Raw genomic sequence first — 11432 nt, 5'->3', positions numbered from 1 at the left:
CGCACGCCGCTCCGGTGACGTAGAGGCACCCGGCGGCTGTCCCGATTGGCTCGGGAGGCGGGAGGTGGGCTGCTGGTCCGTTTAGAGCGTCTCTGATTGGCTGGGAGGGAGAGGAAGCATGAGAATTTGGGAGTCGGTGTTCTTTGTGGCTCCTGTTGAAACTACACTCAACCTGTGGCTTACATGGATCATAGTGGAGATACTGCACGGCACAGAGGAGTGCACGCCGACCCTCCAACAGCACACAGAGGGTTCATTCATCTTGGTAAAGATGTTTTATAGATGCCAGTTGAAGTTGGACTACGCGAAGCTGTTTGGACCTGACATTTGGACCACCAATAAATTAGATAATGTCACGCCACGTCTTTTTTAGTCCACTAAAAGGAGTTTAACCCGTTTTGAGAAAGACAGACAGAACCCCCCCCACCCCCTTCTGTTTGCGCCCCTGTTATAATGTTTATAGATAAAATGAAAGGATGAACAAGAAGACAGAAAGACAGACAGACAGACAGAAGAGGAGAGCTTTCATTCCCTGTCCTGCGTGCCTGTATAAGTCGCAGACATACCCACATCGGAGCCCTATTGGCCGCCGCAGCCTCGCTCTCCCAACAGCTGTTCTGTGTTTTCCCACACTGATTGGTCGCGGCGCGCCGTCGGTCAAATTTACTTCGCCGCGTGGCTCCGCCCCCGCTCCCCTCACGCGGTATCCTATTGGGTACTGTACGCGTTCGTGCTCGGCGATTGGCCGCGCGGGCTGGTTGTCAAGGCTTTGGGGCTTCATTCACCATTTTGCGACTGTAGTGTAGAATGTACAGGGCAGTAGTTTTTCCTCCTTTTAAGTTGCTTTGCCGGAGAAACATGCACGGCCGCTAGCTGACAGCTGCGGACGACTGGCCTTCCTGCCCTATTTCACCCGGCGGACTCAACACAGACACACACCGGGGTACTACACCAGCTCTGGTGAGTACAAGCTGCCTACAAATCTTCTCCTGCAGCACTGCAGTGGGGCTTGTTGTGCTTTTTGTGTGTGTGTGTGCGTGCGTGCGTGCGTGCGCGTGCGTGCGTGCGCGCCGAGGCGCTAACGTTGTTCGTGTTTACCGTGGCCACAAACAGTATTAGCAGTCGAGCTGATCAGCACCGTTTCCGATATCTGGGTCGCCTCCGGAGAGGAGTCGAGGGCGGAATGGGTGTCTTCTGCGAGAGGAAAAGGGAGCGGTGCGGCTAGACATAGTGAGCCTGAAACTTTTCCACTAGAAATATATCCAACGCCATAACTGCCGTTGGACTTCCCCAGAACAACTGTTTATTTCTCCTGCGCCCGACAACTCTTCGCTTGACGTCCCTCCTCCTCTACCTCACACTGACACATCTTTCTTCCTCTTTTTTCATGAATCAACGTGGCTGACAGGATTGATTGTGTTTGTGAAGGGGCTCGTGGGCCTTTTTTTTTTTTTTCCCCCCCGTGGACTAGTTTGTGGCAGCATATTGGCACTTTCTCCCTCTTGTAACGCGGTTGCAGTAATTCAAGCGAGGCCGAGGGTGAATACAAAGTTCTCCGGGCAGCTTGAGCAGTATTTTCAGACGACTGTCACTTTCGGATGGGCCGAGCAGCCGACTTTTATCGGCTTCTTTTTCACTGGGTGCGCGCGCGCGCGCGTGTGTGCGTGCGTGTGCGCGTGTGTGCGCGTGTGTGTGTGTGTGTGTGTGTGTCTGTCTGTGGACCGGATTGACAAAGTTAACGTCCTCGTCTGTTTGGGACATTTCACACCGTCGTGCCGCACGGGGAATATGAACCGTATGAAATGGCATTAAGGGTCAACATGCCCGGTAAACCGGTTATTTCCCGGTTACGGTGAGTGGAGGATTTCCAAGCGGCCTTCTGTGTAGTTGAGGCCTGGTCGCTACACGCCACGGCCTGCAGTGTTGTGGAGTAAAAACTGGTAGTAATCGCGGTACTACGAGGGCTTGACACGATACTATCCAGCTAAACCAGAGGTGACGACATCACCGCTTGTTGTTTGCATTTAGTGCGTCGGGCCTTGATGAAGTTAACAGCTGTTATCTGCTCTGGATTATGATTATGTATAGATTGATACGCTCCGGCCTGTCGTTAATAGAGCGCTGTAGTAATCCCATTATAAACTTTAAAGAGGTTGCTCCGCACATAGCACAACTTTAAAGCAGCGTACAGCTTGATGTGGGTCAGAAATATACCGTTAATACGGGTTTCAGCGAAAATGAAAGCATGTTAGAAAATACAATAGGGGACTGCCATGTCTGTAAAAGTGCACCACTTGACACCGTATGTCCCTTTATAGTGAATGTATGACATAATAGTCAGGAGGGCATACAGTTTTGTATGAATTAGGCACATATAATCTTATCCTAAACATGATCAAGTTAACTCAATTTATATTTTACGCAATAATCAGTTACATACTGGTAACACAGTTACATTAAAATGTGACCTACACATGAGCTAAATTTCGCCCCCAGAAAGGCGGAGGTTCGTATTTTTCTCGCCTCATATGACTGACTGTATATCAACTCCACGCTGCCTCCTGTTATGCTTACTACGTGTTCATGTTAGCTTATTAAATGCAAATAAAATATGATTGAACTTGTGACCCCGGGCTGTGTCTACCTGACGATTAGTGAACATGAAACATTAGAGACCCGGGCCTACTTTAACACCCATATGGGCTTCCTCACTCTATATTTCACAGAGGGGATTGTGCGTTGCGTCAGTTTGCCTTTAAGCTGTTATCATAAGGCCCATGACTCTGACACCAGCTGTTGTACGCGATGCAATACTGAGTAAACACATATAGCATACCTCTATCGTGACCAAGTAAGGCCGGCTGCCAAATTATTTTATGGTGGATGCTCTACACTCATCTGTCCTAAATAGGGATTTGCATTTCCAGCTTTCTGTGTGCACTATCAACTATCCTCACATAGCTGTTTGCCGTGTGTGTGTGTGTGTGTGTGTGTGTGTGTGTGTGTGTGTGTGTGTGTGTGTGTGTGTGTGTGTGTGTGGCCTTGAGACAGGCTGCACTCATCTCTGAAAATGGATTTCTCTCCAGCCGATATGATGTGGCAGATATTAAAAGGACCTGAATGAATGCGAGCCTTCACAGACAAACAGGAAGGCAACAAAAGGCAATAGAGACAGTCAGACCGAAAGAGACTGGTGGGAGGACGGATGTAGAAACGGGGACAGACAGGCAGACATGTGAAGTAAACAGACAGCCAAACAGTCATTGACAAGTAGACATGCCTCGTGGTGGTTGACAGACATCAAGACAGAAGATTTTGACAGCGACTATCACAGTAGGAGTGAGAATTTCCAAAGAAGGTGACAGAGCATATAAGGGTTGTTCTGATGCTGCCTCTTATGTACACACCATGTTAACATCTTTTCTGACTCCGTGTTCGAAGAAAAATGAGGCAGAGCTCGCAGCAGCTAGGACCCGAGGCAAGTCCCACACGTATCAGCCACACAGCAAATAAACCAGTTAAACGACAACAGTCCCCTGTTCAACAAGCCAGCAAAATCAATCTGTTTTATTTTCTAAATGGAGGCAGAGCTGTGAATGAGCCCGGTGTGGAATAGGAGATATTCTGAATGACTTTGGCATGGCTAAGCGCTGCTGAATGACTCCGGTGTGGAATAACCATTGTTCTTAACAAGTCTGCTTTTTTTTTTTTTTTTTTTTTCTGGGTGGCTGCAACACGAAAATAAGAATAGAGACTAAGTGGAAAGGAGAGGAGAGATTAAAAAAACAAAAAAACAACAATCAATATTAAGGAAAGTGAGAATGCGAGCTGGGGGTGGGAGGGGGGGTATGAGAGGGTGTAATAGTAGCAAAGAGAGAGGGAGGAATAAAGTAACGGGAAGTTAGGTAATGGTCTTCCACAGGAAATGGAGTTTGTAGGGGCGGATTGACTCGGCTTTGAAATACATAGATAAAGGTCGCCACCAAGAGAGAGAGAGAAAGGGAGGGTTTCAGTATGTGAGCGAAGAAGGAATTCCCCCGCCTCTACTGCCCTGGCCAAGAAGTAGTGTGTGTGTGTGTGTGTGTGTGTGTGTGTGTGTGTGTGTGTGTGTGTGTGTGTGTGTGTGTGTGTGTGTGTGTGTGTGTGTGTGTGTGTGTGTGTGTGTGTGTGGAGTACACGCAGAAAGGCTTGTCTGGGCAAATTGCTCCTCACTATTTCCATGCTGTGTTGTAAAGCCTACATTGTGTTTACCCTACAATATGGCCTCCTGTTTTCAATATGTACCTGGTATGGATGCGGGCCTTGTGTAAGGCGAGTAGAAGTTGTTATGTAATGAATTAATGTGTAATGAATTTGTAGATGAGTCATATTCATTACTACTCCTGTACAATGGCGCATCCTTTCGCAGGGAATAAATTTCCCTAAAATGAACGTTTTAACTGCGTATTACGCTTATTTGTTGTGATTCACGCAATCACTAGATCCCACTTTGCTCTGGATTACTTTCGTGTCACTCAAATGTTTTCATAGGTGTTTGATTTTGACTCACTGAGTCACTTGTCTTCTCAAAGCCATGCAGTTAGGAGCTATGTTGTGCCATGATTAGGCTTTGTGCATGTCTGAATGCGTTTGCCACATGAGTAACCCACACTCCCTGTTCTCCTTTCTTTCAGAGTCTCTGGAATAAGGTGGGCAAGTGCCGAAGTCTCGCAAAGAAGACAAGACAGGATGAGAGAGAGAGGCCCCGGCAGAGGAGAAAAATAGAGGAAAAGGAAAAGGAGGGGGAAGAAGAAGAAGAAGAAAAAAAACAAAAAAAACGAGGCAGAGCAAGAAAGGAACGCCGAGGAGAATCTCTGGGATAAATAAATAAAAGGAGTTGTTTGGAGAAAAGGCAAACTAGATGAAAAGATGAAGCCGATAAAAAAGCAGGGCCGGCGCTCCCCTCCCTCCACCCGGGCGAAAGGGGGGAAGCGTCGCGGAGCGGGGGATGCCCCAGAAGGAGGAGAGAAGAGAGACTCCGACGAGAACAGAGACAGAAGCAGATCCCCACAAAACCGAACGCCCTCCTCCTCTTTTTCTTCTAACTCACACGAGTCCTCGCAGGTGGACCCGACGAGACCGCGGGACAGTTCGGAGGGGGAGGGGCTTCACAGAGAAGGGCTGTCGGACACAACGGTATCGATCGCGATGGATTCCGGCAAATTGTTGTCATCCTCCTCCGACAGATCGGGAAGGTCGGCGGTGACCGGCGGCGGCCACTGTGACAGCGGCGGCAGCAGTTGCAGTAACAGCAGTACGCCGAGTGCCAACAACAGTCCGAACCCCGCCTCCAGCCGGAAAACGGCCACCTTCAAGGCCCGCGTTCCCAAGAAGAAGTACACCTCTGAACACTGCTCGTCTACTACTGGTAACCATAGCAACCCTGCATCCTGTACTCCCCCTCCTCTTCCTCTTAGTAGCGGGTTCCTCAACCAAGGGTCAACGGGTCCAGGAGTTGACATCGGCGTCTCGCACTCCGATGGCAGCAGTCAGAGCAGGAGCCTGATGGACGACTTCCACAGCAGGACGGCCGTCAGGGAGGGGCCTCGGGACTCTCCGGGACCCCCGACCCTGTCGCTTGGAGGGGACAGGCCCGGAGGAGGTGAAGGGGGGACGGATCCAGAGCGAGTGTCCCCCAGCGCCCTGCCGCGCTGCTCCTCCACAGACACTGCCAGCGAGCACTCGGCCGACCTGGAGGTCGTAGGCGACGCGCACCCCCACGCGCAGGTGTCCGCGCACGCAGTGCCCCGTCTCCCCGACGCGCTGTCCGACGCCCTGGCCAAAGGGTTGAAGAATCAGCGCATCCTCGCCCGCCAGCTCAGGAGAAAAAGTGACAAGGAGGGGGGAGGCGAATGGAGGGACGAAGGGGGGATTTCGGACTTGGTGTTCCGGGCCGGGGTGGTCCGCAAGGTCAGCGGTGAATTCGGAAGCCTGGAAGTGCAACTGAATGGGGAGAAGACACTGTGCCGTTATCCGTATCGACATGACAGCCCCCCAGGGGTGGTGGATATTATCCTGGATGCGTCGCCACCCGGTGTCCATCCGATACCTATCGGCACCCGTGTCTGCGTACCATTTGGCAATGAAGAGGGTTACGAGGGTCAGTGGCAATGGTACCGGGAAGGTGTGGTGACCCAAGTAGACACGCACCCTGCTGTGGCCAACCGCTACCGTGTGCTGCTGTGTGAGGAAAGATTTCACTCTATGGATGAGCAGGAAGTTGGCAGAGGTGCTACCCAGGCAGTCTGGGTCTCTCGACAAACACTCCGGCTTCTGGCGCCACCGTGGGACCTTGATTTGCCTGCTGTTGTGGGGCGTGAGGCAGAAGAGGGGATCAGAGACAAGGAAAGAGAGCTGGAGGAAAGGGAAGAAATTGATGTGGAGCAGGAGGTGTGTCGTTTGAGTCGGGGAATGACCCCCGGCATGGGGTCAGTGTTGGGAAGAGGGATTCCCTACCCAGGAATGGTCCCTGTGTCCTCCACATCGGGCCACAACATTACCTCCCCAGTAACTCCGGCGTCTGTCCTCAGCCTGGCCCCTGGCAGAGAGTGGGAAATTGAGAAAGACTTGGAGAGGGAGAGGGAGAGGGAACTCCAGAGAAATCAGGAAAGAGAGAAGGAAAGGGAGAAGCAGCAGCAGCAACAACAACAACAACAACAACAACAACAACAGCAGCAGCAGCAACTCCACCCATACATGCCACTCACCCCTGAAGAAGACATGGAGGTGTCCCACTTTAACATGATCCCAATGGGGGCGATCATATCCGGGGCCAAACCAATGGCAATCCCCCAACATCGCCACATCGTCTCTAAGCCCCCGCCTGGCTACCTCAATCCCCACCTGTCAGTGGTGCGGGGCATCGGGATCCCCCCCGCCCACCTGGCCTTAAACCCCCACCCCCCTCCTTCACCTGTCCTGTTAGGCCTCGACCCAGCGACCGCAGCAGCTGCAGCCGCAGCAGCCGGCGCCGTCATCACCACCCCCCAGCTCCCTCCGCTCCCTCCCATCTCCTCTTCCACTTCATCCTCCTCCAGAGTCGACAAGGTCTCCGGAGGAGGTTCTGCCAGCGGTGGGGCAGGTGGCGGCAGCGGATCGGGCTCTAACTCCTCCTCGTCACGTTCCCGCACTCCACTGACAGCTGCCCAGCAAAAGTACAAGAAGGGAGATGTGGTATGCACGCCAACTGGCATCCGTAAGAAGTTCAACGGGAAGCAGTGGAGGAGACTGTGCTCCCGGGAGGGCTGCTCTAAAGAGTCCCAGCGACGAGGTTACTGCTCCAGACACCTCTCGATGAGGACCAAGGAGATGGAAGCCAGTGGAGGCGGTCGGGAACGGGGCGGAGCCAGCAGCACAGGGACCCTGACGCCATCTGACCTCCGACTGAGCGGTGGGAGAGCCAGCTCAGAGTTCGACTGGGACGAGACGTCACGGGAAAGCAGTGAGGCCAGCAGTCGTGGAGACTCTCGCCCCCGCCTGGTCCTTCCCTCACTGCTACCGCAGGACCTCTCCCGATTCGACTTCGACGAGTGTGAGGCAGCGACCATGTTGGTCTCCCTGGGCAGCTCTCGTTCCGTCACGCCCTCGTTCTCCCCCATCTCCAACCAGTCACCCTTCTCCCCAACGCCGTCGCCCTCCCCCTCGCCGCTCTTCGGCTTCCGCCCTGCCAATTTCAGCCCCATTACTGCTCCTGCCTCACTTACTCCACGCCACCACCGGCAGCTTAGCGGCACTAAGATGGGTACGCCAGGTGCTGAGCGAGAGCGCCACTTGTCAGGGATTGTACCCACGTTTCAGACCAATCTCACTTTTACAGTTCCCATGAGCCCAAGCAAGAGGAAGCTCGAAACCCACCCACCCCCTCCACTGCCTGTAGTCCAGGACTACCAGACCAAACCCGAGCAACAGCAGCTGCTGAGCATAGGGGGCGGATTGATGGGAGACCCAACCCTGGGCCATAGCCCTGCCGCCTTCAGAGTCCTCTCACCCCAGAGTCAGCCCACGACCCCTTCCTCACTCTCCTTCCCCCGGCCTCGCAGTGCCACAAGCAGGCCACCATCCTCTGCTGCCTCCACGCCCCCGCCCATGCTGGTTTCTCCCACTCCTCCCTCCCCGCTGCCCCAGGAGCCCTCCCCGCGCCGCATCGTGCCCCTCCGCGATTCCCCGGTCATCGTCCGCAACCCGGATGTCCCCCTGGCAAAGTTCTCCGACGGCCCGTTAGGAAGAAGAGAGAGGAGCAGGTCGAGGGAGCACAGCCAGCCCCAACACACGGCTCCCCCAGGCCTGCAGGCCCCCGTCCCCATCAACGGGGCCACCACCAACGGTGCGGTTCTTCTGCGCAACCCCACATCCACACTGGTCCTGGTCACCTCCAGTTCGGTAAGGAATTCATGTGTTTTTATGATGTTACAGCAAAATAGTATCTTTTTTAGCTTATGGTATACAGACTGCAAATGCTTCAGCCTCCAAATGTATAGTGAGGAATGCGTTCTGAAATAATGCGTAATAATGCCAGTTATTTATTCATTAACTTCATACGTATTGGAGGAAACCGCAAAAAAGCCTAAATCAAATCAACGTTTGGTATGACCAACCCGTGTCTGTAAAACAGCACAGATTCTCCGCGGTACACAGTTTTTCAAGGTCAGGACTCTGAGGGGGGTGGGGGGGTACTGTGTTGTAGGACTCCTTGTTCTTATGGTCACAAAAGACACTGAATGACTTTGGCTTATTGAATTTTCAGACCAAACAGGTGCCTCTCTATGATGCCCGATTAATGAGAATCTAAACATATGAATTGCCTAACATTTTGCACGGTACTTTATTATATATTAATAATATCACCCAACCCTTGTACATTTTGTATTGAGTGCACTAAACATTTGAAATAGTACTAACATGGAAGTAATGTTATTAGCTTTTTGTTAATAAGTTATCTTATAAATGTCTTTTGGATGTCTCTTCCCAGTCCTTGACTCCAGCCACAGTGGGCCACGCCGCCCTCTCCAGCCCCTCTACTCCCGGGTCCATGTCCACTTCATCGGGTTCAGTCCTATCCTTGTCCGGTTCTGGAGGCAGGGAGAGGGAGAGGAAATCCGAGGGATACCAGGACGCCACCGGAGGGCCGCTGCCGCAGCCGGTGGCCTGTCATCCCACGCCAACAGCCCTGCTGCCGCTCATACTGCCGGCCGAGTCGCCACACCCTACTCCGCGCAAGCAAATCATCATGGGACGCCCAGGGACCGGTAAGGAACGAGGGGGGAACGGGAGATCACCGTAATGTGGTGTTGACCTTTGTTCACGACAGATACAAAGTCTGCTGAGCCACGCTGTAAAGTGGGAAGGGATGTGCAGGCTCTGATGAACTCTAGCCTCGTACTTCTGCCTTTCATTATCTCTCTAGGGTTACAGCAGTGGCATCAGAGGGACTGTGACTCATGTACACTTTACTATTGTTTGCTTGCAGTATAAGAAAGTAACAATTCAAATGGCGTTTTTTTTTTTGTAGAATTAAGATGAGGATATTTCCACTGCTCTGGGCTGCATACAGAACTCAGCTGTTTTCTGAGATATGAACCGGTTTTTTTTTTTGCCAGTTGTACACGGAAAGCAATTGCTTTGTAAAAAGCTTACATGAAATCAGCTGCAGTAGAACAGGGGAAAAGTAATTGCATTCATGGAGTATTACAAAAAAAGAAGAGCCACAGAGGAATTAAATATAGATGAAGTTGTTGGTATTTTATGAATATTCAGAGGCATTTTACAACCAAACTTGAGTCCATTTCAGGTCGTGCATGCAGATTTTGTTCTGTTTTTGGGAAGTATATAGTATGTCTTATTTTCCTTTTGGTTATCATTACTTTCTTCAGCCTGTACCAGAAGCAAACGCTCTACAAAAAAATACAAGATGTACTGTAAATGTGCTGCTTGACGGAGGCTGCACAGGTGGATGGAAAGCTACTCCATAACTGATAAATATTATGACATCTCTAAACTGATTCTCATTAAAAGATGACGTAGTTTAGAGACCAGCTCCTTACAAACAAGCGAGCAGAGGGAAGTGGTGTACCTTGTGGTCCTCTAAAGGTTGTATACCACACATGAATCACTGAACGTTCCTATTAAGGTCCAATAAAACATGGGGACCTTTAGGACTCCGTCGCGATAAAGAAATAAAGTGCACAACAAGTTCGAAGATTTGGAAGACTCACCTATCTAGATGTCACTTAAGACCGCTTGCAGTCATTTTTCTGATAGTGCCACATACAGATCATGCAAGTGACGTTATGGCTCCTAATTTATTCAAACCTATTTTGTACAGAAGGTCCAAACCAGGAGGGAGAGCAAAGATCTCCTCTAGATATCTCCAGGAGAACAATTCGCCAGCGTTGAGCCGGACAGAGAATTTTAAAAAGTAAAATTTAACATTGGGTACCGCTAAGCAGCTTTCATTTTTGTGGGTAGTTTAATTCTCCTACGACCCCACTTCCCATGAGACCACTTTATGTAAATGTCCCAATAGCTGTCAGGTTGTGGGATGTAAGAAAATTGGCCACTGAGAAATGGAGGTGTTTGGGTTCATCGTATACTGTATGCTTGTTTCCATGCCAACTTTGTGATATTACAGTATGGGCAAGCTCAGAAATGCTAATTTGAATATATGAATAACAAAGATGGTTTCCATTTAGAAATGCGTGCTTTCTCATTTTGTTGCAGCACTTTCTAAATATTGAAAATGAAAGTGTTATAAATGTGCAGTATTTTGTCTATATTGGTAGTTTTACGGTTTTGCTTGGTGTCACAGTTGAGAGGAGAGGATGCTGGATATGAAAGTCACACAGATGATAAAGAAACATACAGTATATTAATGAGGTTATACACATTCAGGAAACATTACAAGGTTGCAGCTACCGATTGGTTTAAAACCGTGAATACAAATATTAAAAGTAGTGGATTTACTCCGTGAGGATCTTTGAATTTCTGATGTTGATATTTCATAGCCTTCTTCATGATTAAATTATAACATCTTGACTTGGTTTAAATGATAAAGACGACTTTAAAGTGAAGTCGTTTTTTTTTCTGAGGTATGAATATCAAAAGCTTTTGATATATCAGTCGCTCAGGCAACCACCCAGACCTGCTGCTCGCTGTGTGTAATTTGTGACTCAGTGTGTGTAGTGTCAGAGTTATTGAGAGTGCTGTGTGTGTGTGTGTGTGTGTGTGTGTGTGTGTGTGTGTGTGTGTGTGTGTGTGTGTGTGTGTGTGTGTGCGTGCGCGTGCGTGTGTGCGTGTGTGTGTGTGGGAGGGGGGATGTGGTGGTGTGCCACAGTTCCTACATGTGTGCATGCGTGAGACCGAAATAAGGGTTGTTTCTCTCAAACTTTAAAAGGGTG

At 50.4% G+C, this 11432-nt stretch overlaps 1 protein-coding gene across 4 annotated transcripts in view; it reads left to right on the top strand.

Annotated features, from left to right (window-relative positions):
- The first annotated feature begins 768 nt into the window (after positions 1-768).
- Positions 769-11432, top strand: part of cica (capicua transcriptional repressor a) — a 33605-nt gene continuing 22941 nt past the window's right edge. Inside the window, exons 1-3 of one of the 4 annotated variants that reach the window (XM_069688304.1) lie at positions 769-960; positions 4674-8418; positions 9008-9284. In XM_069688304.1, coding sequence (XP_069544405.1) covers positions 4909-8418; positions 9008-9284 — 3787 coding nt within the window. In that variant the 5' untranslated portion in view covers positions 769-960; positions 4674-4908. Of the gene's footprint in view, positions 961-1095; positions 1231-1674; positions 1853-4673; positions 8419-9007; positions 9285-11432 lie in introns of those variants that run through there. The other 3 variants (XM_069688307.1, XM_069688306.1, XM_069688305.1) reach the window with 3 other exon arrangements.

The sequence above is a fragment of the Brachyistius frenatus genome, unplaced genomic scaffold, assembly GCF_029030835.1.
Source record: "Brachyistius frenatus isolate BFR_SWC_R1_liver_20210118 unplaced genomic scaffold, ASM2903083v1 Contig_558, whole genome shotgun sequence".
In the NCBI taxonomy this organism is placed as follows: domain Eukaryota; kingdom Metazoa; phylum Chordata; class Actinopteri; family Embiotocidae; genus Brachyistius; species Brachyistius frenatus.
Note: the sequence above shows the minus strand (reverse complement) of the source record. Positions and strands in the feature narration are given on the sequence as shown.